The sequence below is a fragment of the Cavia porcellus genome, unplaced genomic scaffold, assembly GCF_034190915.1.
Source record: "Cavia porcellus strain 051 isolate PalLab524CR breed Dunkin Hartley unplaced genomic scaffold, mCavPor4.1 scaffold_26, whole genome shotgun sequence".
NCBI lineage: Eukaryota > Metazoa > Chordata > Mammalia > Rodentia > Caviidae > Cavia > Cavia porcellus.
Genome location: NW_026947509.1, coordinates 18,207,437 through 18,233,364, shown reverse-complemented (window position 1 = coordinate 18,233,364; position 25,928 = coordinate 18,207,437). Strand labels below are relative to the sequence as shown.

The window sequence follows — 25,928 nt, the reverse complement described above, 5'->3', positions numbered from 1 at the left end:
TGAATTTTACCTGCAATATTTTAATACCCTAAATATCTGTTCACCTTAGATGTTAGATACACAAATACAAATTGTCCTTTGCATTTTGCTGAATTTAAAAAATTTATAAAACAAAAATCATTGAGGATATGATGGTAGCACACACATATATAAGACTGGCTTTTTAAAGAAATAATAGCAAGGGACAGCTGGGATGCCGGCTGGACTTCCAACAGATAAAAGTGATCCCAGGATAGTAAGTCTGAAACAGAAAAGGGATAACCAAAAAGATGTTACACTCCTTGCACCTCAGTGTGATGGTGGGTTCACTATGTGGGTATACTGATGAAGCAAAAGGCTTTGTAGAATGAGGGAGTTATGCTTTGGAAATAGAAGTGAAACTCAGTAAGTCACCTACTCTAGAATTGGGTCCTAGCATATATGGAGAGGGGAGGGCTGGGAAGTCAGGGCACTTGGTGGTATCCAGAGTTCACTTAAAGAGGTAGAGAAAATGTTCAGAGATTATGTTGGAGATACAATAGAGTTTACTGTTCATGATGGGAGACTCCAGAACAGGGGAACTGGTGATTGGGCAAGATCAAGAAGTAATGAGGCATAAAGAAAAGTGAGTCCACTTATGGCCAATTGAAAAGTCTTTCTCCTCTGGCAAGGACTGACCTCCAAAAAGATGTGAGGTGGGATTAGTGCTAACCACCTTTTGGACAGTAAGAAGTGTTGCCAGAACCTAGGTCCTAAAAGAACTGGTCACATGCTCTGATTTCTCACAGTGGATGTTCCCACTCTTCTAACAATACTGTAAAGAGACAATATAGCATAGCGATCAAAGAAACTGGATTCATTTCCTAAATACTCCACTTTTTATATGACCTTGAACAAGCTAAATTAAAGTACCAGCTAATTTTCTTAACTGTAAAATTGGATTAACAATGCTACTCAAATATTCCAGGGTTGAAATAAAGATGAAGAATTAAAAGGCACAAAGTGCTTATACTAGCACTTGGCTTGTATCACAGTAAATGGTAATGATGGACAATATAATTCAGGTAGGATAGAATGATTAGCTCAAGATAAATTCTTAGCACTACGTTAGGATGAGGTGTAAAAAACATTAATGATTTCAATACAACTTTCAAAATATCAACCAGAAGAGAAATTAAATCCCTAGTATCATGTATTAGTTTTATTCTTTTATGTATATCACAATACACAAAACTCTATTTACTCACTCAGCGTATGGTTGTAATTGCTCTCTGTGTACCTACTGAACTGAATGCAGGAGGCACCTAGTGATCTTTAAAGAATTTTCCATTTGATTCATATGCATTTTTCAGTGTAAAACCATTACTACGGAGTATCAATTGACAAATCAATTGCTAAAACATTAGTTTGCCCAGTCATTTGTAATATCTACACTCTGGACCAGGCTCATATCAAAATTCCTCTTGGCTTCTATGATATTGTTTTTACTTGTGTTTTCTGCTGTTTCTATGTTGTATGTTTCGTTGCTGTCTTTTTCCTTTAAGGAAAAAACAAATGGAATACCTTATGTAACCAAAAGTTCAAGTTCTGACTTCTGCTGTTCAATAGAAATAAAATGTAAACTTCATAATCCGGACTTGAAATAATCATATTAGGACTTTGTCTCTTTCTCACCATTGGATGAGTAACTGTTTGGCCTAAGTGTTGGACAGAATGGTAATTGAGGCACAGAAAGTCCTCAAAACCGATGAGGGAAAGCCCAGGAGGGAAAAGACTGAAAAAATAAAGTATATACTAATATTAGAAAAGGACTCTTTCAAACCCACATCTAATTCAATGTGAGAGTTACCAAGTCAAATCAAGACAGGACACTGTGTCTGCATTCCTTCTAGTGCTATACCTAGTAACTCTTAATTATCTTAATTCTCCCTTCTTTGCAGCACTCACAGTCAATACACAATTGGGTCATGCAGATTTAATCTCCTGGATAGTTCTCAAACCTGCCCTTTGCTGCCCTAACTAGAACTGACCCAATTTAGACCCTCACTCATCTCCTGTGGGGTTTTATTCTATACAGACCCCAGGGGATGGAGATCTCTGTCTCTGTGTCTGATAAACACAATTGATTCATTTCGTGCTCAAAAACTTTGTTTCTCTACTAGCACAGATTAGCAAGGCATACCAAGCACCTGATCACTTTCCAGATCACCTTGTATTAGCAAAACCTGCTTTTCTCAAAACCTGTTTCTGGTTTTAGTTATATATGTTATTCATTCAAGTACCAGATGAAATTTCAGTCATTTCAATTTTTCTCTATCTTGAGATGCACAGTAGCTCTCCAGATCCTGTGTTTCTTCTTCCAAATTATAAATCTACCTCCAAATCTTTCATTCCCAAATGCCCTGTCCTGCTCAGGCCACATCACATTCACGTGGCCTCCTTACCAGTCCACCTACATCCAGTCTTACCTTATTCCAGCCTCCTTCACGTCACCCTATGGGGACCTTTGAAGCATGTCTTATGTAGAAAACCGTACACAGCATTTCTTTATAAATTGAAAGCTCCACTTTAGCATGCTGTTCCAAACTCCTAGTGCTTTGCCCCTGTCCCATATCCCCTGCCTTCCCACACCAATGCATGTTTGAGCCTGACAAGCCACGTCCTCAATGCTCCTATGCCGTTTTTTACTGTTTATCCTGCATGGAATGCTTTTCCTCATATCAGCCCTTGGGAATTCTTTTCAACCTCTGGGACCCAGTCCAAATATTTCTCTTTTGTGAAGTATTCCCCAGTTTCCTTAGTCAGGCTAAAAATAACCCTTGTATATCCTTTACAGTTTGTGCCTTTGTCAGTCGTTATTATAGTCCAAATAATATGACGGCTAATTGTGCAACTTTGTCAATGCCAGTAGATTGGGAGTTGTACTTCTTGGCAATTCTGTAATTTTGGGAAACTTATTGATACTTCTCATCCACACATAGAAACATTAATATCTACCTATACAGGGTTGCTTTTAAAAACTACATAGTATGTTAAAGAAATGAAAAGTCCCAGGAAAATGTGCAGTTCCTCGAGTTCCTGGCCCTAATGTGACAGCCTTCTGAAGATATCCATCACATCTCAGAGTAGCACATCAGTTATGGTGTCTGACTACCTGGGTTTAAAACCTGCTTCTGCCTTTTACCTACCAATGTGACCTGAGTCAAGTTCCTAGTCTTCAAAGGACATATAGCAGTAAGACCTATCTGTTAGTTGTTATGATTATAGACATAACAAGAACTTTTAGAAGTATTTGGCATAGAAGATGTGCTCAATAAATGTCAGTTACAACTATCTTCTCTGTATTCCAAAAGTTTAGCATAGAAATTGGAACATGGCCTGTACTTAATAAATGTTAGATTGTAAATAACCCTCTGCTTCACACTGCAGTATAATCTACTAATGCTCTTATCTGCACTGAGTATACTAGCTCACTCCATTTCAGTTGGGTATTTTCTATGTTAACATTCAACTATGAAATGCCAGGCTGTTGCACTATCTCATTACTTGGTCAACCACCAATTGATGCTGTTCAACAGTGATGGCTTAGTGTTGAATGAGCTCCCCTGAAATTCATACGATATTACTCTACACATGCAATTCTATTAAACTGCTGAGAATCTCTCAAGTGAATTAACATTCTTCCAAAAAAAAAAAAAACCATGCTAAAATACTTTAATTTTGAGGTAGTTGCTTGCAGTAATAGAATAACCTCATTTCCGAGTTTCTTTGGAGTTAATTCTAGTCCACATCTGACAACTGCAGAAGGATGAGATACATTTTGAATTCCGCTTGGGGTTTATGCTATGATAGCCCTTCAGAAGGATGCGCAGTTAGCTGGTGATGGGTGAGAGGGGATACACAGGTGTTCCTATCAACAGTGATGCTATTTAACAAGAGTTAGAACCCTTAAGAGGCACATATGGGGAGCATAAGAGAAAATATATTTCTTAATATTAAAAATGTTTTAAGAGGTTTTTTGACATTTGGAGCTAAAGTAATTCTTGTGCTGCCTTGTGCATTGTAAGATGTTGAACAGCAACCTCATAACTCACTAGTGCTATTAATGATCCCACCCAGCTTAAACAACGTCTCTCGACTAATATACTGCTTTGAGAATCACTGTCCTAATGAAAGAAAATGAGTAAAATTATTAGATGGAAGTTTATGGAGAATATACACTATTTTCAAATAGTCTTACTGATTCAGACATGCTTACCCTAAAACTAGAAATTTATGATCTTAATTGCCTAAAAACAAAATCCCTGGCTCATTTTTGGCTAAACATTTTGCAAAATGCCTTCTTTATAAGGATAACTGCTACAAAACCTTTAACTTACAAATAGGAAATTCACGTGCAAAAATACAAAATAATGCTTTTGACTAGGTCAGTATGTTCATTAGTTAGGTAAAGGATGAACAAATAGTTCTCAAACAGAAATAAAGAGGATTCACAGGGCTTTACCTGACATGTAACAAAAAGAATGGGTTTAAAATCTGTTCATGTCCCCGATTATTTTCTTACAACCAGAAAATTATCGTTATCACCTTCTGATTGATCTATAAACATGTATTCATTTTCTTGCTGTCAATTCTGTACTTCTAAATCCAAAGTCATTCCTTTTTCCTTATATGTCTGCATCTAATAAGTAGCTGTTCAGCTGTTAAGAATTAAAGATATATTTAGCAGCAAGAAACGCCAGAATCATAGGACAATAGCAGGAAGTCATCTATACAAATAAATGAAGCTCTTCAGAATACTAAGATAAATTGTTTTAATTTCAGGTGTGAACTTAACTCCCATTTCTTCTTTCAGCCCCAGTTAATCCACTTAAAATTATGTAAATTTTAATTTATAGAATTTTTAGTTGGAAAGAATAACCGAAGGTACGCTTTAAGGGAAAAGTTCTAAGTCTGTAAGTCAGCACTTTTGAAAGTGATTAACATGCAGTGTACCCTTATACACAATCACACATTCTTGGGATGGTGAAGAGCAGTATTTCACGTCTTACTAATGGATCTAAATAACTACAAGTGAGTCCAGCCCAACTTACTTTAATTCTTCCATGTTTCATCTATAAAGTGGGTGTAAATACCAGCACTTTCTTACCTTTGTAGTTATCCAGAGGACACAAAACATGGTTGTTGGGAGGAAAGCATTCTTACCAACGCTGTAGCCCGCATCGTCACTCATGTTACAAATTCTTTCAGTTGAATCCCTCATGTACTGTATTGTTCATGCCTTACAGAAATCAGGAGGTACTGTGCCCCCTACTGTCAAAATGTGAACACATTTGGCTGTTGGTTAAACTGAAAGGAATTACAGTGGAAATACAGTAATCCTTTATCTGGTGAAGATAAAAAACTTAACTAAAAATTCTGAGTAAGCAGCTACATTGGAGTCAAAAGGGACCGTGACTTCCATTTGATCCATCAAAATGAAGGCAAATAGTTAATTCTCATCAATTTGTTTGAAGACTTTTAAGATCTGCTTCTCAGATTTATTTTTACTACCCTAAATCCTTTATACCTTGAGCATCTACACCTGTTGTTCTATCTCTTCTCTGCTCCTTCCCTGTAAAAATTATTTTATATATATATATATATATATATATATATATATATATGTATTTTTTTTAAAGACAGGATCTCACTATGTACTTCAGGCTGGCCTGAAACTCATGGCAATTCTCCTGCCTCGGTCTTCCAAGTGCTGGGATTACAGACCATGCACCACTACATCTGGCCGAGTATAAAATATTTTGACTCTCAAAGAAATGTGAAGCATCAGAAGTTAAAAGATTTCATTTGCTTTTTTCTTTTGCATATTAAAGAGAGTAGTAGTGGTCGTTAAATTCAAAGTGTGATAGAAAAATGTCATAGAAAATGGTCTTAAATCCTCATTAGATATTCTAAGACAATGTTTCTAGACAAAATTTGTTTTTATATTTCTATTTCCTAGAATGCCAATTCATAACCAACACTAGTTCAACTGTTACTTGAGTAAAGTCACCTTCATTTGTATCTCCAAGGCTGACTGGAAGACAGGATCTGCTGCACTGTCCATCCCAAGATGTGTCTTGAGTGGTCATCTCCCTAGAAACCCTTTCAGGCCCAGTGTTGGTGCTATGAATCCAGCCTTCACTTCCACAGGCTCCGTGGCTCCCAAAAGGTGTACTTTTAGATCTAGACTCATAGTTTAACTAGTATGCCTTCATGCTGTTCTCAAATGCAATACTACCATTTCTATAATTATTCCTTAAAATTGGGCAACTGAGAAAAGCTATAAAAGATACAAAGTTCATCCTAAACAAGAGTTCCTTCCTAAGAAGACTTATAAAATTTTGTCACATTTTTAGAGATTTTTTTGCCTTTAACATCCAGAAATGTACTTCTTTAAAGGAGAAAGTTTAGATGTTTCCAATAAATCAGTAATTATCCCACCAATTCAGCAAACCATTTTGCAAATTAATCTTTTATTTTTATTACACATATCAGTAGTTTACAGAAAAAAGAACTCCTTAATGTTAAACTGTAACTGTTGGATTTTTTTCAGTGTTGAAACCTAAATTTTTATACAATTATAACCAGTAAATGTAATTTATATTCTAATTAACATTTTGATTCTAAGTATTTTTGCATACAACTTTACATATAACATTTAGAGACTATATGACAGTTTACCATAGAAATAGAATCACACTTAGCCATTTCTCAACTTACGGGCTTTTAAAAAACAAAACTTGCACAAGTAGCTTTTCTTTAAATATTTTCCTGGGTATACCCAAAGTGACTTAGTATGTTAAAAGGCATAGAGCTCATTAGTCCTCATTTTTTTAATGACTACTAATATACAATACTTTCAGTATAAAGACACATGCACACTTAAAAATTTTTGCTCAATATAACAGCATGAACTAGGTCAAAGTTGTTTCTATTTTCACTTTTAATAGTTGATTCGAATATTATTCTAAGAATTACTTGTATTATTTATATTCTTTATAAATCTACCCACTAAGGTATACAAAGTCTTAAAGATTTCCATCCACTTTAAAAAAATATTAAAACACTTGTGAATCCAAACAGCTTTTTTATTCCACCTTTCCTTTAGTATACACTCTTCATTCTTTTTTTAAAGAGATCTACCTTGTTAATGCTTTTTCACTGCCACGAAATCTTTGCACTACTATTGCAATGAAAATACTTATTTTTCTTTTATATGTAACATCGTCATTCTTCTGAAATAAAATTATCATATGACAAGTGGACCTAGTATCTCCATTGATCCAGCTGGTTCATTTTACTTTTAGTAAAATACCTTTTTCCAAATGTTTTATTAATCTTAAACATTCTAGTCACAAAATATATAGAAAGACTGCTTAACACAATAAAAATTTGAAAAGTGAAACTCCCAGTTTTCAAATCTAAACTTAAAAAAAAATCCTTACATCACCAACACTGTCACCGCATAAAACGTTCAGTTGGAATGTTAAATACTACTATACTAAATCTGTATGTCACATATTAGCATTCATCTGGGTGTGGTTTTATACACATTAACTAATCCCCAGGATAATTCTAATTACTTATTGTAGATGGAGAAATGTAAGCTAAGGTGATCTTCCCAAGATAACAGGTAAGAAGTGATGCAAAGACTCCCTATTATTTTTCCATTATACTAGGACTTGTCTCATGTATTCTCATATTTTGAGTTTCGCTTTCAATCTTTTATGTATCTTTTAAAAATTATCCCAATATTGTATGTAACTTTCCTTAAATGATTTATACATATATTAATACTCAAATATTTTTAAACCGCACACTTTAGAAACAGGATCCTTACCTCACACAACCTGCAAATTCCTCAGTCATTTACTATTAATATATTTATGTATCAGTATGGCTAGTTATAGACATGTAAACAGAAAATATGCTGCTTTGTCTTTATTTTGTAAATGTTTAAAACTTTCAGTGTTTTTTCAACCATATGTAAATATAGTGCCAGCACTGCTTAATTTGAGAAATGTATGGTTTCCCAAATTGTCAGCTCTTAATTTTAAGTAGTTATTTATCACATTATGAGAAGCCTATAAACTCACTAGCACCAATAACCAAAGATGAAGGGCAAATTTTTAAAAGGCTAATGTAGTTAATACTTTGGATTTTCACAATTTCGTTCTATTGATATTGATGTAATGATTATTTTACTCAACATTAGTATTACAATTTTGAGTCATAGGAAATAATTTTTTATTTGTTGCTGTACTGTGTCAAAATTTCACTTGGCACTTTTTGTCTGTTCAAAATGAGAACCTTTTTATATTTGGGTTAATTTTTTTTTAATTTTAAAATGATAAAATAAAAACTACAGAATTTCAAAACAAGTAAGATATTAACAGTGGTAATATACTACATATTGTTAGTCAAAGTAGTTGCTCAGATTACAAGATACGGACATGAAAATATGATCAAACGAAAATAAAAATCGTTCTTTTTGATGAACAGAGATTAGTAGTCTGCATTACAAGTTATACTTGTCTGCAAATACAATTAGCAGCATACCATCTTTTATGATACCTACGTATTTATTCCTTAAACATTTAAAAAGTGACCAATAAGCCAAGCAGAGTTAAATTCTAACTTGTCAGGAGATTACACTGGATTATAATATCCCATAAATTATTAAATGTTTATTGGTTAAAACTTGCCTCATTTCCAATTTATTTTACATCAGTTTAAGGAAATAATATATTCATTTTGTTCGTTTTTAAAATGATCTTTATCTTGGGTCTAGTATACTTTTGCATATTTCCATTATAACCTTTTATAAAGTCTCACCATTTTTTATTTCTTATGAATAATCTGTTTCTGAAAAACTTTTCTGCGGGTCTGAATTAATTTTGCCTCTATTTTTACCTTCAGATTTTAAAAAATTGTTTAATCACTATTTGTAGGTTATCAAACATTTTAGTTATTTTGATGTTTTGAGCCACTCAACAATACTTTACCACATTTAGAACATCAATGTGAATACCAAGCCATGATTTTTCCACTTTTAATAAGTTATTACTTAAATCAGTCTTGTCTCATTTTCCTCATACTAGAAGAGCAAGAAAAGAATGTATGTTGGCATATTTACATTTTTGATAACACAATCTTCAGATTGACATATTACCAAACAGCATTATTTTGTTAACTCAGCCAAATTGTTTTAAGATTCACAGCTCTAAATGTACATTTAATGTTTGATTCTAGAATATGCTACAGAATTAGTATCTGTCTATACTCGTTTCTGAACAATGAGATTCTGATTTTCTCAGGCACTTTTACTTCTTTTACAGTAACTACAGTGAACATTCATGAAAAGATAAAAGACTTAGGGATCATGACAGACTAGGTTAGGTTCTGATATTGGCTTCTCCACACCAAATTAATCTGAAGGTATGCCATATCTGCCTTATAATGCTGTTGAGAAAGTTATAGAAAACACAGTAAGTATCTAATGCACAGTAAATGCTTCATGTCAGAGCAAAAACTATTAAAGGACCATTATTTTTTTCCTGATACATGGAAATCAGACTGACTGAGGAAGTTCACCTCTTCTGACAGTCCTGCAAGTTGTCAACACTGGAGTACAACCAGATTTATGATTTCCAGTGGTTGTACAGGAAAACAAAATTTCTATTCTCTACAGACAACTGTCAAGAGGCAGAAGTGATTATGAATGCTGTTACCTATATTTCTGGTGAGATACAACCTTAGGGGCACAATAAATCCTACTGATTAATTCTATACATTAAAAGTAGTATTGCCAACAGGTGGTGCATTCCATTGAGAAAACTTAGATGAGAAATTATTTAGGGATTAAAAAAATTATCTGTAGTCTCAAATGCTTCATTCTGTTTCTCTTTAGTAATTTCAGAACAACCATCTGAAGTATGTGGGGTAAACAAATTTTTCTTTTAGCTAGAATTGCCTGTTGGAAGTTTTTTTCAGGTGCCAGAACAGGGTTCTACAGATTTTTTTTTAACTGATCTTATCCCCTAATCCTTGGAATATATGTCCCCCAGATGAGCTCTTCAACTATTGAATAATGTTTCTTTTTGTAAAGACTATGGTGATGTCATTGCTTCACTTGGTTACAAGGGCTAAGTAGGCAAATTAAAGTGGAAAATGTAAACACATGGCCTTCACAGAGAATAAGGACCATGCAAAACTAATCTTTTAATAATTACAGACAAATATACTTTTATCATACTGGCACTTTTATTAGTTACTGTTCTAAGTCTACATTATTTATATTATATACAATACTTACATAATGATTATTTGTTTTTCTATGAAAGGTGGTAGCAACTGTAATAGCTGCAAAATGAACTAATGTATTTCTTGTATTAATTATTCTGTGGACAATGATAAAATCTGTATTTCTTATATTAATTATTCTGTGGACAATGATAAAATCTGTATTTCTTATATTAATTATTCTGTGGACAATGATAAAATCTGAAGATCAGTAATGGTAACAGTTTTATCTTCAAGCAAAGTCACTAACATGGAACTCTCACATATGTATCCAATATTAAGATACAGCTAACCCTGTTTTAAGTTTCTGAATCATGGAGCTGATTCTGAACCACAAAGTCCAATAACCAAATAAATCAGTTACTGATTAACAAAGACTTTCAACAGCCAATCTCTCAAAAGGACTTAAAGACAACATCTGCATAGTATTCATATAACCACTCCTCATTAGTCATATGGAAAATTGTCCTTCAAATGAGAATATTCTGATGCCAAGATGAAGTACAACTCCAGTTTGCTATTTTCTAGTTTTAAAGGGCGCCTTCTAGGTTTTTGCTTTCTTCAGAAGATTCTACCTTGGCCACAGTTACATTACTGGTTTCAGGAGCCTCTGGTTGCTTATCATCACCATCAAAGATGATATCTTCTGGATTTGGAGGAGGAGGGCAGAATTCTTCACTTGGAAAGATCTCCTGGAACACTGTTTCTGCTAGCTTGACCGCATGCTCACTTCCCAGTCTAGAGTCAGGTCCAGAGCAGACATAAACATTGCAAGGTAAGCCACAATACGAGCTTCTGCTGACTCCTGAGGAATCTCTCATATTAAAATAAAGAGCCCACAAGAGTGTTGGTTTTCTAAGTTCTTCCTTATCTACTTCTGTTTCAGCAAGAGGGGTGAACAATTTGTTCACCACTGATTCTAAGTCTTCTCTTGCTGTTTTTGAAGATTCACAGGCGAGATGTACTAGATAGGTATTTTTCATGCATGTCATGGTTGATGAACACAATTCTGTGACCCGAACAGAACAAGCTCCTGGTTCCACTGGAGGCACTATCAAAATGGAAATCTGCTGATCAGAATCCGCCTTTAGTATAGACTGATCTGTAATAAGAACTGCCCTTGAGATCTGCTTATACTGCACATTTGCACATGTTTCCTTAGAAAGGTAACTGTCTTCCACAATAAAATAGTTAGCATTTATTCTTTGACCAAAGTGATCTATAACTGCTTTACATTTTCCAGATTCTTTGTCAACTACGAGGCATTGGATTTTATGGCGAAGACAATAGATTCCACCAAAAACTGCACACATCCTGCAAAAACATTGAGGAATTTCTCCTTGGCCATACAAAGGAAATAAAAAGGGAGTGTTGCCAAACCGTCCAAGACACTGAAGAAAGTTTTTTGTTGCTTTAAGGCCATCTAATGTAGTGCAAGATGATTCTGATGTCATTGCAATTGAATGTAGTATAAAATGTTGGAGATTGGGGGTTAGTCTTTTAGTTTTTAAGTACTCAGAAAACAAACATTGCTGGAAATCTTGGTATTCATCAGGATGCTGTTCATAGTCTAAACAGAATGTAAGAAATTTCATTAGCATCCTCTTCTCAACCATAGTGAGTTCTTTGCTATTAAAGACATCTGCTCTGGAGCAAGGCACCTGTTCTACCTTTCCTTCCCGAAATGCAAGAATCCTAGTGACATTTTTAAATTCTGCATAACGACTAACATTTGATTTGATTAGAAGTTCAATCAGTGATCCTTGAGAATACAGCAGCTTTGATACCAAATCAATGTTAAACTTCCTGCTTTCTTTAACTATTTGTGGGTAAGTAATCACATTTCTCTTTGGTTGATTGGTATTATCCTCTATAGAAGGTTTATTTTCAACCTTATCTCCATCTGAAACTGGAGGCATACAAGTTTTATCTTCACAGTTCCTTTCTTTCTCTGGTGATTCTTCTACATCAGTTTCTTCTAATGAAATCGTGCTTTCACTTTTGGGGGTATGTTCAGCAGGTAATTCATTGCTAGTAATGTATGAGTGCCCTTCTTGAGGCAACTCTGCAGAATGCAGAGGTTCAGTGAGGGTACTAGATGCCACTGAGGAAGCATTTCTTTGCAGAGCACCAATCTCTTGAACACTGTCCTCTGCATTTTGGCTGGCATAACAAAAAACTTCTGTGTGCTGAATGGTCTCATCTTTCTTGCAAAGAGCAATGGCTTCTTCTGTTTCATGGATTAAGTCTTGCCATGCAGCTGCAGTTTCTTCCTCTGTGTCACTGTTCTGCTCATATTCCTTCAACCAGGAAAGCAATCCCGAAAAGCTGAAACTAGCCCAATTCCCTCCATAGTAGCTTCTTGAATCAACATGCAGAACCCTCTGTCCACTTCTTGAACATGCAGCTGCAAGGATAGATTCAGGCAAACCTGTCCCTATTATAACCACATCAAACTCTGTGGGAAGATTGTCTGCCATCGTAGGAGGTAAAGGTTCAGGTAACAGCTGCTGATGAAGAATAAATCTAGGCTGAAGCTCTGCTGAGGTGTGAGGATGCTGTAATAAAATCTCTCCTTGAAATGTTCCAGTTCTTCCCGAGGTACTGAGTTTCCAGGTCCTAGCTGTTTAACTTGTTACCCTTTTTAAGTTTTTTTTAATAAGTCAGGAGCATAGAAACATGACAAAGTACATCTAATCACATCTGAGAATGCTAAAATGGATGTGTGGTTTTCATTCCTGAATTTCATCTTAGCAGTAAATGCCAAAATACATCACATATGCATTTGTGACTGGAACTCTTCTCTGAAAGAAGAAAATTCAAGAAAGAATACAATTGTAAACAATATAAAAGTAATTTCATGCAACAGCAATTATAATCCATTGGGGCCTGACTTGTTATCTGGATACAAACCTCTCCTACACAAGTCATGAAAGGCTTTCTCACATATTTTCTAATTTCTTAAAAAAGAACAACAGAAATATACCCTCCACCCCCACATTAGGCAATGCAATAATAAAGAACAGATATTGTCCCACAAAAATTTTAAAAAATAAAATTCCTTGCTTTAATATCAGAATGAATTGGGCATGGTGGTACATGGCTGTCATCCCAGCATTTGGGACTTGGAAGGCTGAGGCATGATGCCTGCTGCAAGTTCAAGGCCAGCCTAGGCTACACAGTAAGTTCAAGATCAGTCCAAACCGCATAAGGAGACTGTCTCAAAAAACAAAAACAAAACAAACAAAAATAAAATACTTGAATAAGACTATACACAGTATGAGCTTAGACTAAAAGAAATGTTTAGCTTCACTGTGTTTATGGAAACAAATATACTCTGGATCTACAATCACAAGCAAGAAACGTTTCAGAGGGCCAAGAAACAATATGGGTGATTTCAAAACAGCTGAATAGACCTTTTAAAGGTCCAAACAAACTCAGGACATGGGGCAGCAATAAGAGACCTTTTGGTCTAACCCTGCTGATTATCACAAAGAATTCAGTAAAACACCTGGTATTTAAAAATATTTAGGTACATGCCAGAGGAATAAAAGGTACTTAAAACATCTTTATATGGATGACAATGTGCAAGTGTTTCATACATTTAAAAAATTCCTATTCATACATTAAAATAAACATTTTTAAAAACTCTATTTCTAACATTTGAAAAGAGTGATGTTTGCATTTTTTTTTTTTTTTTAAATATCCTCTGCCAAGACTAACATGCTACTATTCTTATTTTTGAAAGGATAGTGAAGAAAATCTCTGCTAACATTAGCACCATGTTTGTTGTACTCCACATGGAGAACACCTGTGTGAGCTTAGGTGTGGCCAGAAGTGGGATAGTCAATGACCTGAAGAACTTAACTTACCTGAAGTCTTCTGGGACTGCACTGTGCACAATTCTAGCCTTTCTATGGTTCATCATTGCACAGTAACAGTGAGGGTTTTATTTTAAGTCTAACATTCACTATTGTTAAATCTATTAAAAAAATCTAAGTGGTGTAAGCTGGACCTGCCAAGGGTTAACAAATATGCTTATTTTGGATATTGGTAAAATAAGCCATCCAATTATGTTTACATAACTATGTCACTGATCTGCCTGGCAATTTAACTGAAGTGCTAATTCTAACAATCCTATCCACTTATATTCTACCTCAAGAATACCAGAGATTCCAATTATTTTCAGCATTTTCTGAGAAGCCAGGATTTGAGCACAGAGTAAAGCAGTTAGTTGTCTGGTCTACTAGTCTACTTGCGCATACACATATGTATTTCTCTATTACTTATCTGGCCTTCCAGCAGGTGTGAAGAGGAAGACAAAATCTAAGAAGTGTAACCCCAATATGTGCTTTTCTTGGCTAGGCAGGGGGCAAGGCTAAGACTGGGAGTAGAGATAAATACACAGATCATAAATCCCAAGACTCTTCTTAACCTGCTGAAATCAAGACTCCTCAAAATACAAAGCGCAATCAGCTCCAAGAACATTAAGCTCAACTACTCCTTGAAAAAGATGAGAAAACTTTTGCTGGGAGATACTTAATTGAATTGGGAAACCCCATACAATCAGTCAGCCACAGGATCAAGAACAGAGGCCCAACCTTTTGCCACTAGACCAGTGGTTTTCCCCCCAGATAAGGCAGCCTTTCCAAATCCTCTGGAGCAACCAGCTACTTCTGGCATTTTAAAATTTCTTCCCCCCTTCATATTTCTTTATGGTTAGTTATTGCTCAGGGAAAGTATTATTTTCCCTTTCTTCTTCTGGAACTCAATCCAGAAGCACAATCTAGGCACAAAAATTTTTTACCTTTACCAAGAACATTTTAAGCCCACAATAACCTCACTCAGTCTTGTCTCCGGGGTTTAATCAAATCTCCGATCCTCTAACTTGAGCGTCTATCTCTTAATTCTAAAATATGAATATAGTTGCAGTTGAAAGCATTAATTAAAAATGCCTGAGAAATAGATGATAATTTCAAGCAGTCTCACAAAATAATTTCTGAACAGAAAGGGATTCCACCAGGAATGGTAAAGCACAGAGGAAAGAGAGCAGGAGATACCAAAGAGTGGGTATTGCAGAAGGAACAAAAAAGTGGATGCCAGCACTTACAAAAATTTCAGTGCATCCTTGTTTTCAAACTCCCAGGTGCAGAAACAGAATATCTGAACAGAGAAAAGGCACTCTATGGAAATAAGAACTTTAATGTCTGTGAACAGACATGTGATGCCCATGTAAGACAGCATTAATCATGACACTTCAGGCTTGCACTAGAATCCCCTTCTTTAAAGCTTGGCCTGCCTAAAGATTTGCCTGTTAGGTAATTAATGTGAAAAGTGTAATTACATAACCACCTGTATCATCACCTACATTAACTATAGAGTATCCTCCCCAGGTTCCAAATTTGTGTACACAGGAAATTTTCAGATTTATGTTTATTGGGAAGAGAATATTAGAATCATTGAGGCAATCAAATAAATGAATCATGACTTGATATCTTGTTTCCTTAAAGATATTAAAAAAAATGAATCATTACAACACCACAGTATTTGGGTTTGTCAAAGCACAGGAGGCTGGATTATAAGTATTTGTGATAATGCTACAAAGACTGCGCTCCAGGATCTGCCAAGATAAAAGCAGTTACAAACTATCAGTGGATTTCAAGATTTATAAAGGAACCTTAAAACCTGAGAAATACACATTTCCGTTTCAAATGTTAGTATGAATGAAATTCCAGGGGCGCACTGAAAAAAATAATTTCTTTCCCAAGCTTATCATATACTGAGTTGGTCTTCAAAAAGTCAAATCTGAGACTTAAATCTTCTGTAATGATTAAGTATTTTAGAAATAAATCTTCAATTAACTACCAAGTTCTACGTTAATGAAACCTACCGACTGCACGGCAATTTGTTCACTTGAGATGGGATTCTCTGAGGCACAGGTAATCTCAATTTAGATTTAGGTAAGGTACAACCTAGGAAGAAAATACAGTAAAAATAGCTTATAGGGCACATGCCGTTTTGTATTCTGGGGACATGAATGAAACCATGTCACTCTTTGGGAAGCATTCTAAAGTTTACAACCGCTAATGAACAAAAAAAAAAAAATATATATATATATATACACTGTTCTATTTTAGGTTTCCATCTTTCATTTCAGGAAACTAATAGCACAGAATTAAATCTTTTAGTTCCCTCTTCCAATTTCCACGAGTTAGTCACATTTTTTTCTTGAACCTCTGGACTCCGCAGGCCCTTTCCCCACCAAACTGAAAGCCCTTGCTGAACTGTATCAAGAGGGTGAAAACGGAGAAATGAGATGAAAGGAGCGGAGCTCGCCAGCGTCCGGGGTGTTCCGGGGAGGCTGGAGGAGAGAAAAGCTGGGGCAGGGCGGGTTCGGGTCGGCGTAGGGTGAGGAAGTGGCGTGTGGGCAGCGCGGGTGCAGGAGACCAAGGAGAAAGGCGGGCTGGGGGCTCGGGTCGAGAATGCGCGGAGGGAGAGGGGGACGCGAAGTTGCGGGCGGGAGGTGGCGGGAAGGGAAGCGGGTACTGAGGCCGAGCGGGACCGGGGGACGCACAGAGGCTGTGGCAAGGCGGAAAGAGAAGTTTGCGAGGAGGGGAAGGAAGCGTTCCCTCCCGGCCGACTCACCGAAGAGGCTTCTGCTAAACCCGTCCCACACGCAGCCCACGGCGTCCCACACCCAGCCGTTCTTCAGGCAGGACACGAAGGTAAAGGTGACCCCGAAGAGGGACCCCAGCAGGTCGCTGAGGCTGATGTTGGCCAGGAAGAGGTGGGTGGGAGAGCGCAGCCGCTGGAACTTATAGTAGAGGACGAGCACCAGCAGGTTGTTGCCGACGCCCAGCAGCCCGAGAGAGCCAAGCAGCAGCGCCAGGCGTTCGTAGGCGCCCGGGCTGAAGAGCGGCGCGGGGCTCAGCGTCCCCGCTGGCGCCGGGTCTTCGGGCCCGCCGCCCTCCCAGTAACCCTGGCCGCTGCAGCGGTTCCCCGAGTACATGGCCCGGCGCCCACACAGCAAGTGGGGCGGCCCGCGGCGCACAGCGCACTGGGTGGGGCTGGAGCTCGGCCGCGGGCTTTGGCCATTGTGCTGGCGGGCGCCGCACGCCGGGACCGCCCTCCCCCGCCTCTTCCGCCGCGCCTTCGTGGCTCCACCCCTTTCCCGCGTGCGCGCCCCGCCCTCTACGGCGCTCCCGTAGCCACGCCCCGTGTGGCGTGCGCGTCCCCGCCTACTTGTGCGCGCTCAGCCGGGTCCATCGCGTTGTGTCCTCCTTGCCTAGTTCGGGATGCTAGTCGCTGTGCCATTTATCCCTACCCTGGCGTGCACGCGCGCGGGCCGAGTCAGGAGGATGGGAGAGACGGAAGGGAAGTCACTGTATCACTGGCTCCCTGGCACCATGTCTCCCGGCACCTAGCTTGAAAGCATGTCCCTTCGCTCGTTCATTCATAAATACTGATTATTGAGGCCAGTACCCACCCTAGACTTCTCTTCCTGAAAAGCTGTAATAATGCTCCCCTCCCCTAACTTACTGAAAACAAGAAAATAACAGATCGAAAAGCTTGGGAGAGGACGCTGACCAAGCAATAGTAGAAACAACGAAATGGGGGGAGAAGAAAGGTTAACTGTCAGAGTACTTGAGAGCTGGGGGACAACTGTGGGCTGCATCAGGGAGAGGAGGGACGCTTGTCACCCTCAGAGATTCGGGACCAGGAAGGGCAGCATTAGAAGAGGACGGAGGTTAAGACTCACGCTACACCCCATTTCCTTCTGACCTGCCCTGAGTCAGGGACAGATCTGACCTGAACTGAAGCCCTTCTTGGAGGTGACTGCCTGGGCTGTGCCCCCAAAGCTTCAACCTAAATCTGGCAGGTATAGAGAAGCAGGTGCTATATTTAGAACAGCACACATTTTCCACTGGGCCTTTTCCCCAGTAGCAATGAAAATATAGTACAAGTCAAATATAGATTGTGAACGTGATTGCACTCTTCAAGGGTGTCTTTGCCTCTGTTCTGCACAGTCTTCTAAGAAGGCCTCACCAAATCCCAGGTTCAAGATGTCCTGGGGAACTGATGATCAGCAAAAGTAAAAGCTTATGTAATTGCCCCACCTCGAGGGGGTGTTTGCCTCTCCCACTTGGGCGCAAAAGGTCAGTCAGGAATGTCTAGCGTCAGTGAATTCCACTTCCAGATTTCCCAGAGAGAATTAAATCGCCTGATGGTAAGTTTTTCATACTGTTGTGTTGAACAATAGCCACAAGACGGTTAAGGCTTCTAATTTAGACTTGTCATTTATGGGACTAGCCATCCAGCCTCAAAATCTTTTTATTTTATATTTTAGACATACATTTAACAAGTTCCGTATGTCTCATGTTTACTGTGTTTTCAGCATAGTGCCTCCCCTACAGTAAGTTCTCAAAGTATTAGTTGAATGAATGAATGAATGAATGACTTATTTTATGTACTGTTTTCAAAATATTTCACTCATTCTTTGGTGTTGAGTCCCTGCCTCATAAAACTTACATTCTCATAAAGCTTACAAGCTAGCATTGTTGGGAGTGTAGATAATAATAAAATTAGAACAAATGTGAGACTTCAGATTATAAGCATTGTAATGTATTATGAGGCAGACAACATATATGGAAGAGGAGAAGTTGATTATTATTAAGATATGGTGGGATGGGGCATGGTGGTGCATACCTGTAATCCCAGCATTCTGAGAGGTGAGGCAGGAGGATTGCCATCCTGGGCAATTTAGTGACTTATTAAAACCCTGTCTCAAAATAAAAAATGGGGATATAGTTCAGCGTAAAGGCCCTAGGTTCAGTCTCCAGTGCTACAGAAACAAGCAAACAAACAAAAAATCCCAGTGTGATTAAGGATAGTACTAACCAAATATTTCACACACAGGGTCCATGTACTGAAGTGAGTCTGTGCTTGGAGTATTGGAGGAACAACAGGAAAGCTAACGTGGCAGGGGCAGAATGAAAGTAGGATGGAAGGCAGAGATAGTGTTTTTTTTTTTTTGCAGTATCAGAGTAAACTCCTGGACAGTGCCTACACAAAAGGAATAATAGCAGTGAATGAAAAAGAAGAAGAAAAGCTTTTGACAAACATTTAAAGCTTTCAGAAAAGGTATCACACGTATGATTTCCTTTGTCAGTAATGTTTCTTGTCAGTTTCAGACTTACACATTTATGAGTGTGAGTTAACTGTCTGTGATTAGATAGTGGCAAGATACTACCACTTTAAAAGTAAGTGCAGTTTTATAGATTTAGCTCTTACATTTAGGTCTTTGATTCGAGTTAATATTATGTATGATGTAACATCAGAGTCCAGCTTCATTCTTTTGTGTGTGGGTAGATGGTTTCTCCAGCATTAGTTGGAAAGGCTGTCCTTTCCCTGCTAAATGGTCTTGGCAGTCTTATTGAAAATCAATTGACCATGTATGTAAGCTTTTACTGTAAATCTTGGCTTACTATGTACATGCAGCAGTAGGAAAGACAGCAAGTTCAACTTCTATTTCCTGACCCACTACTCTTTATACTCTCTTGCTTTCCTGAGATTTGATAGGTAAAGTTGTCCTCTGTTGTAGACAGGGGTTGTGAGAACAATTAAAAACAGGACATGGAATTCAGTAATATTATTTTATGATGGTCACCCAGAGTTAACACAAGAAACTGCAGGAAATCTATCCACAACACCAAAGACAGACTACTCAACCAAGGGCCTGAATCCCACAGCAATGTCCTGTATGAGTCCAGATAAAGACCCAGAGCTATGACAATGCCTCCCACAAGTCCAACTGGTCTAGAGCCAGTCTCACATCAGTCTCATGCCAAGTCTCTTTTACAGATCCGTGCTGGGAAGGCCCAGAGGTCAGTGGCGGAAGCCAGGAAGTCTATGCGAGCAGGGTGAAGGAGCTCTACTGGTAGGTTGAGGGTTCTATACTGGAGCCAAGAAGTCATGCTCATGATAAAGACCAGGGATGTCCTGAAAAGTTCCACAGCCATCCTGAGCACGGAGGTCCCGAGCTCCTCCGACGGTAAGCATAGTCGAGTACATGCCAGGAAGCCAGCATGATGAGTTCATCCTGGAGACCAAGCAGCGCATGTCTTCCCCTCCGGAGCCAGGAAGCAATGCTCAATGTATGGACCAGAGCTTCTGCAGGAGAACCAACAGTTCAAACAGCAACATGTAGGAGAACCCACAATGCCACAATGCCTCAATGCCTCAAAGCTTCTCTTCTCCTCCTCCACATCTCTATTTATGCTGGCAACTTTCCTCAGGTGAAACATCTACACTCATCACCATAATGATTTAATTCCACTGGCATTAAGTTGACCACCAGTTTTTAATCTATACCATCCTCTGATGTTGGTACCCTCTGATCGTGTCAGATTTTAAATGGTGTGTTTTTCTTATCTATAGTGACTCTTTAGAAACCTAAACACATCTCCCTTGACAGAACTAAAACTTTATCAATGTGCTTGGTTTCCCTTTCAATCCGTGCTAAGGGTTAATGAAATAGTTCAGGTAATCTTCCCCACAAGGGCTTCTCCCAGTATGACCCAGTTTGTTTCCTCTTCTCAGAGGCTAACATCTGGCTGTCTGTGAATAAGAATCCATCCCTGGCCCACCCAATTCAGAAAGTGGTCGTCTGTAAAGAGCGGGCTATCCCGAGTCTCTCCAGTGAGTGCCCCTTGCATGGAAACAAGTGAAGCAAAGTGATGGCTTCTCCAAGTGCTCATTAAGGATGTCCTCAATCTCCCAATAACCTGTCACATTCTCCTAAGTAGTTTGGAGGCACATAGAACTGGTTCCCAGTGCCTCCACGCCTCCTCTTGCCCGAGCTTTCTTTAGAATGTAGGGATTCTTTAAGCCTTTTTGTTTTATGAGATTACTCCCAAGGTCAAAAAAGTTCATTTAATCGCTTCCTACACCAGAGTACTAAATCATCACAATCTGTTCCAAGAATGTCCTTCACAACATGTGTAGAAGCAGAATGGCCTCTCTTTTCTTTGCCATGCTTGTTTTAAATAACTGATCATCTGTAACCTTCTGGGTTATGTATGTGTCAGCTGCGAAAGAACTCCAACCCTTACTAAATCAAGTAATCTTCCCAGGGCTGGGGAAACGTCATTCTCTATCCTTTAACCTTGGTCCTTGTTGAGAAACAGAAGAGCCCTTCAGAAAATCTTGCCCAATATAGCTGTACCTTTTTTCTGTTTTAGGACTATAATTGTATTTAAGAAAAAGAGAATCTAGCATCTTTTAAGTTCTAACTATCATTTCTGTGTATATATCTCCTCAGATGGGTAAAATATAGGTATCTGTTTAATGTATAAACTATGTACTGTCTTTACCCCACCAAACTACATACATATGTTTTTAAAATGAAATCTCATTTATAATCTTCCGGTTCTTATTAATTACTTTTCCATCAAAATAACAAACCCCAGAGATAATCAACCTGTAAAGAGAAAAAGGTTATTTTGACTCATAGTTTTGGAAACTAGTTTTAGTCCATTATTGGTTGACCATGTTGCTTTGGGGTCTGCAGTGAAGCAGCTTGTCATGATAGAACACATAATAACTCAGTGGTAGAGCACTTGCCGTTGCCCTGAGAAGAAAAAGTACCACCCAGGCACTGTTTCTCTATGGAAGCCTCCAAAATGAGGACGGGCATCAGCATTACATCAGAAGATACAGTCTTGAGGATGAGGAAGTTCCCAAAATATGAAAGAGGAGAGATAGTATGAGAGCTGTGTTCCAGTTGTCTGTAAGGAATTAGTCCATGATTCAGCAACATGGCTCTAGAGACAAACACATGGAAGAGTGTAGTTACCAAGATGCCTCTGTCACATGCCAGCTTTTAAAGCTTGACAATGCCTGAGTGAGCCTGCCCAGAGTCTCCTCTCTCTCTGTGCCCTTCCTCAGTCGTCACCTGAGAATACTCGTTCTATACATTCATCAGGAGAGACTTGAGCTGGACATGGTGAAGTAGAAGTAGGTAACATAAAACAACGCATGTCTCCGACAGGATTCCTACAGATGGCTTCTACCTGGCCCACATGCCAGATCAGCTGAGGTTAAACCCTGGACCTCGTGGGTAATCTCACCTGCTGACCTCTATACCTGGCTCTCATACTACTCATGGGCGTTGAAGCCAAACTACTGCAGAAAATCCAGCCTGCCTAGATTTTTTTCCTATTGTATTTTTCTGACAGTGTTATTGCTTGCATCTTCTTTTTCTTTGTAAATCACTTACCTTCATGGTCATTTATATGTAAAAAAGTAATAAAATAACCTTTGAGGAAAATAGATTTTAAAAAGGAAAATTATACTAACAAAAGCTATTAGAATTTTATGAAATAATTTAGTAAAATTGGAATAGTGCACATGGTTCTGTTTAAACTATGTGGCCTACATTTTTAAAAATTAATAGTTTGAGATAGTGGAAATATGAGGGATTTCTCTTTATGTTCTTTAAATTTATAATGTATCATTTTTGTAATTAAGAAAATACAATTATGTCCTCTATAAGTGACCATAATAACTGTGAATTGCTTCAGCAAACATCTTAAAGATGTTCCCCAAAAGCCAGGAGTATAGCTCAGTGGTGCAGTGCCTGCCTGCCAAGCGCAAGATCCTGAGTTCGACTCCTGGTACAAAAAAAATTAACTTTGGGGCAGGGGATTTAGGTCAGCAGCACAAGCACTCGCCTGACAAGTGTGACATCATAAATTCAATCCCAGGTACCAAAAAAAAGATGGCCCTAAAAGCCTAATATATTTATCCCTGCCTCCATACTTCATCTCTTAACTCTCTTAACTATTTCACTGACTGTAACTTTTCTCAAGGTCAATATAATCCATACTCCAATAGCTAAGTTTCACTCACCTTGTGAAAACTACCAGCAATACCTTGCACAAAGCACTGTATGTTTCTTCGTACTTAATTATTTGTAAACACTTTGAATACATAACTACACAACATAACATTACCAAAAAAATCAGTGCTATCAGTGTTTGTGTCCTCTATTCATATGTTGAAGCCTAATTACCATGTTGACAGTATTAAGAGGAGGAGTTTGAGGGAGGTGACAATGTCAGGAGGGTTTCATTCTCATAGATGGGATTAAAGCCCCTTATAAAAGAGATTGAGGGAACTGGTTTTCTCCTCCTGCAAAGAGCCGTATTTGTTATCTATGAGGGATAGGGCCCTTACCAGACACTGAAGCTGAGGAAGCCTTGATATTGGGCTTTCCAACCTTGTGAACTATCAGAAATATCTATCTGATATTTGTAAATTACTCAGTCTAAGGTATTTTGTTAGAGCAGCAAGAATATGCTAAGACAAACAATATAACATAAAATATAATTAAACAATGCAATGAACAATTATTTCTTTTTTTTTTTTTTTTTTTTGTCTTTTTCCTTTTTATCAGTACCGGGGATCAAACTCACAACTGCCTGCTTGCAAGGCAGGCGCTTATGCTGCTGAGCTAAATCCCCAGCCCCGGAACAATTATTTCTTAATACCAGATATCTAGTTAGCAGTCTAGCTTGCAATTGTTAACTGTTGCAGATCATTTCCAGTTTGGTTGTGGATTCAGCATGTAAATACAATCCACATACTGACCTATTGTCTCTTGTTTGCGTTACTGAAATCTCCACCTAGCTGGTTCTCTGCTCTGCCATTTAGCCCTTTCATTTTATTCTTCACAAAGCAGCTAGAGCAATTACATCACCATTCTGCCCTCAAACTTCCCATCTCACTCAAAGACAGTAAAGGCCAAAGTCCTTACAGCAGCCTCCTACATAATCTGACCAGCATCTCCTGACTCTGCCCTTATCTCTCTACCTCTCTCTTCCATCCCACACCCTTTTGGCCACATTGGTCTTGATATTTCTCAGGGAGGTCAAGCACATGTTATCTCAGGACCTCCTGACTTGGTACCTCACTTCTTTTCAGGTTCCTCCCAAATGTCTTTTTCTTAGTTTAAAGCAAATTGTCTCCCTTGAGCTAGCTGATCTCTCTCTCTCTCTCTCTCTCTCTCTCTCTCTCTCTCTCCTTCCCTCCTTCATACCTCCTTCCCTCCTTCCCTCTCTCCCTCTCTAGGGAGGGGAAATATTATGATGCAATGAGGACCACATGAAGAACACTGGTAACATTATGAGGTCAGGACTTCTGTTTGTCCATATGAACACATAAGCCAGCTGTCCTGCTAACATCCTACTGGGAACTCTTACTGCAATCCATGGAATGGAATTTTTAAAATCCAAAGAATGAGACATAAAGCAAAACGTGAGACAGCAATGAGGCAATTGTAAAAACTGGAGGATTTTCCCCATTGGCAAATTTGCAGTATTAGTTCTGTACTTAAATAAAACATTCACTGTGTCCATATGGATGACACAAAGGAGAAGCGCCCTCTTTCACTTCAGGTTTACAATTTCAGAGCAGCATTGAGTAAATTTGAAAAATTGGTTGAACAGGTAGCAGCTTACAAACGAGATGAAAGAGCAGGCTTGATTATCCAAAAAGAAGGTAAGATCCACAATTACTGGGGAAGTCCATTTGGGTCTGCTGGTTAGAACTGGGGCGTTTTAAGCCATCAAAGAAAAGTGACAAACTTAACAGCAAAGACATGAAATGTGGTCCTGTAGACCTGAGTGCTTTTTCTTTCTCAGTTCCTAAGTAGCTAATTAGACTTGGGGAAAGTCTTTGTATAGTACTTCTCTGAACTTTTGCTCTTTCAACTGTAAAATTAAAAAATAGATTAAATGATACCTAGTGGTATTTTGAGACACTACCATTTGATGGCTTACTGGTTGACCTGATACTCTCAGTAGTGCGCACAAGCATGTGACAAGCCATGTGTGCCATTCTACCATAAGTATATCGGGAGACCATAAGGACTTTATTAAACAGTACAGCATGTCCTGCTTCACTCTGTGTTCACTCAAGGTCACTCCCTTTTCTAGGCTGGAATGGTTTGAGTGCACCAAGGCAAAGGGAATGTGGTAGACACTGTGTTCAGGAGTTTCAGCAGAACATACCTGAATACAGAGCTTTAAGTACATCATCATGACCATGGCCAAGGGAAACGGTATAGGATGCAGTTTAGGGGCATTGAGGATAGCAATGGAAAATTAGGCTGAATACAAGAACCAACCTAACAGTGTTGGTGATATAGTGATGAGCATAGCTGCCTTCCAAAAACCCACAGAACAATAAAAGGAGCAGGACACAACTGGGTGGCCAGCCTTTTAATGTTCCAAGCTATGTAGTCACACATGTAAAAGTCATGTCTTCAAGTGTACAAGCCCAAGGCAATATACTTGAATAGTGTTTAGCAATTTTAAGTCACTTTAATAAATATAATTTAATTTGATTTGCATGATAGTATGAATAGACAAGGATTACTGTTTTGTTCATTTTGTTTGTGAAAAACAGAAGGTGGAGATAAGTCATCCGCCCAGTCCATTGAAGTGTAAAATCTAGGACTCAGACCTTATAGCTGGTTGTAAACTTGACTGGGCTTCCTAAAGTACTCACCGGAACTTTCATTTCCTTGTAGTTTGTTTTACCTG

The 25,928-nt window shown here is 38.3% G+C and overlaps 3 protein-coding genes across 5 annotated transcripts in view; 1 reads left to right on the top strand and 2 right to left on the bottom strand.

Moving 5' to 3' along the window:
* The window catches only part of Opn3 (opsin 3), a 44,448-nt gene extending 26,958 nt beyond the window's left edge, over positions 1 to 17,490 (bottom strand). Inside the window, exons 1-2 of one of the 3 annotated variants that reach the window (XM_063236804.1) lie at positions 16,965 to 17,486; positions 12,764 to 12,830 (exon numbers count right to left, since the gene is read on the bottom strand). In XM_063236804.1, coding sequence (XP_063092874.1) covers positions 12,764 to 12,830; positions 16,965 to 17,332 — 435 coding nt within the window. In that variant the 5' untranslated portion in view covers positions 17,333 to 17,486. Of the gene's footprint in view, positions 1 to 12,763; positions 12,831 to 12,940; positions 13,128 to 16,964 lie in introns of those variants that run through there. The other 2 variants (XM_063236803.1, XM_003474311.4) reach the window with 2 other exon arrangements.
* On the bottom strand, positions 6,478 to 12,818 carry Chml (CHM like Rab escort protein). The gene has a single exon (XM_005005607.4). It carries the CDS (start codon positions 12,801 to 12,803, stop codon positions 10,854 to 10,856), a length of 1,950 nt encoding a protein of 649 aa, XP_005005664.1. The 5' UTR covers positions 12,804 to 12,818; the 3' UTR covers positions 6,478 to 10,853.
* The window catches only part of Wdr64 (WD repeat domain 64), a 139,934-nt gene continuing 130,917 nt past the window's right edge, over positions 16,912 to 25,928 (top strand). Inside the window, exons 1-3 of the mRNA XM_003474268.5 lie at positions 16,912 to 17,048; positions 19,361 to 19,464; positions 20,185 to 24,882. Coding sequence (XP_003474316.4) covers positions 24,741 to 24,882 — 142 coding nt within the window. The 5' untranslated portion in view covers positions 16,912 to 17,048; positions 19,361 to 19,464; positions 20,185 to 24,740. The remainder of the gene's footprint in view (positions 17,049 to 19,360; positions 19,465 to 20,184; positions 24,883 to 25,928) is intronic.